The 1,651-nt window shown below is 63.8% G+C and overlaps 1 protein-coding gene across 1 annotated transcript in view; it reads left to right on the top strand.

The window, feature by feature from the left end:
- The window catches only part of PCGF2 (polycomb group ring finger 2), a 10,698-nt gene that overhangs the window by 5,384 nt on the left and 3,663 nt on the right, over window positions 1-1,651 (top strand). Inside the window, exons 5-8 of the mRNA XM_057386336.1 lie at window positions 13-147; window positions 667-715; window positions 1,000-1,098; window positions 1,519-1,599. Of these exons, the coding sequence (XP_057242319.1) occupies window positions 13-147; window positions 667-715; window positions 1,000-1,098; window positions 1,519-1,599 (364 nt within the window). The remainder of the gene's footprint in view (window positions 1-12; window positions 148-666; window positions 716-999; window positions 1,099-1,518; window positions 1,600-1,651) is intronic.

Genomic DNA, 1,651 nt, shown 5'->3' with positions numbered 1-1,651 from the left:
GCCCCCCTGGCTCAGCTGTCTCTGCCTCATTCCCGCAGTTCCCAACGGCTCCAGCGAGGACCGCGGGGAGGTGGCAGAGCAGGACAAGGGGACGCTGGCGGAGGACGGGATCGTCAGCCTGTCCATCGAGTTCCACGGCAGCTCCGGGTACCGCTCCGGGGGCTCCGGGGGGCGGGGGAGCTCCCACCCGCTTCTCCCATTCACGGAATTGTTCGGGTCAGAGGGGACCTTAAAGGTTCTCTCATTCCACATTCTGTGTGGGATGGTGATGGCTGAGAGAGGATCCCTGGGTGCTGGAGGGGACAGAGGAGCGCCTGAAACCCTGGTCCACATCCCGAATTCCGGCAATGGCTCCCCACACCTCAGCTCCCCAGGCAGGCAGGGAAGCTCCTTCCCTGTTCCCCGCAAGCTGAGCTGGTCCCTGCTGCTGCCGGTGGCCTCCAGGAATGTCCCTGGCACCTGGAGTGGCATTCCAGAGGGATCCAGTGGCTGCAGTGCTCTGGAAATGCCCAAGGACCTGCCGGGGGTAATGCCACCGCTCAGCTGAGGGTCCCTGGATGTGTCCCCATGCAGGCTCTCCAGGGACAGCCCTTCCGGGGTTTTTTTTTCCCTCTCCTCCTTTTCACTCCCCTGTAATCCATGTCCTGTGCTCCCTCCTGCCCCCAGAGAGGACAAGAAAGGCGCCGTGGAGAACGGGGAYCTGGACAGGGACAAGGTGGGTGTGGGGGTGGCACCCAGAGCCCTCTGTGCCCAGCTGCCCCGGGGGGGTGTGGAGGGGGCAAGGAGATACCCCAAATCCACTCGGGGAGGGGGAGCTGTGTCGCGGGGGTCCAGGGGGACAAGGGCACCCCCCAAACCCCGCTTGAGGAGTGGGAAGATGCCTCGTGGGGGGCCCCACACCCCGCACGGGGAGGGCAGAGCTGAGTCGGGGGGTCCCGGGGCTCTGGGGGGGACAGGGGGTCCCGAAGCCCAGCCCAGTTTCCCGTGTGYTTCCCGCAGAGCCCCGGGCTGCGGTTCCTGCGCTGCCCCGCGGCCATGACCGTGATGCACCTGGCCAAGTTCCTGCGCAACAAGATGGATGTGCCCAGCAAGTACAAGGTGAGGGAACAGCGGGGATGGCAGGGATGGCGGGAGTGKTTGGGAATGTTCGGGAACAGCTGGGAATGCTCGGGAATGCTCGGGGAACCCCCGGGGGTGCCGGCTGCAGTTGCTGCCCGGATCTGGCCGTGCTCATCAGCACCGTTTGGGTCATCTCATGTGGCATCCGTGGCCATGCTCTGCTTGTCCCAAATGTCCCTGCTCTGCTGTCCTTCCCCTGGGGCTGGATCTTGCCTTTTCCCGTGGAAGTATCCATCCTTTCCCGGTGCAGGATCCATCCTTTCCCTGGAGGGAATCCTTTCTGGCCACTTCATGTCACTGGGAGTCGCCAGCTCCTGATGCCCCACTGGTCCTGGGGATGCTGGCAGTGTCTCTGTCCCTTCCCTGGGGACCTGACCCTCTCCCCTGTCCCTGTCCCAGGTGGAGGTGCTGTACGAGGATGAGCCCCTGAAGGAATATTACACCCTGATGGACATCGCCTACATCTACCCCTGGAGGAGGGTGAGGGAAAACAGGGAAAATCTGTCCTGGGGAAAACTGGGAAAATCTGTCC

Source organism: Malurus melanocephalus, unplaced genomic scaffold (genome assembly GCF_030028575.1).
Source record: "Malurus melanocephalus ecotype Western Australia unplaced genomic scaffold, MMel_1.1 scaffold_955, whole genome shotgun sequence".
NCBI classification, from domain to species: domain Eukaryota; kingdom Metazoa; phylum Chordata; class Aves; order Passeriformes; family Maluridae; genus Malurus; species Malurus melanocephalus.
The sequence above is the reverse complement of the archived record's forward strand: the minus strand, read 5'-3'. Positions and strand labels throughout refer to the sequence as shown.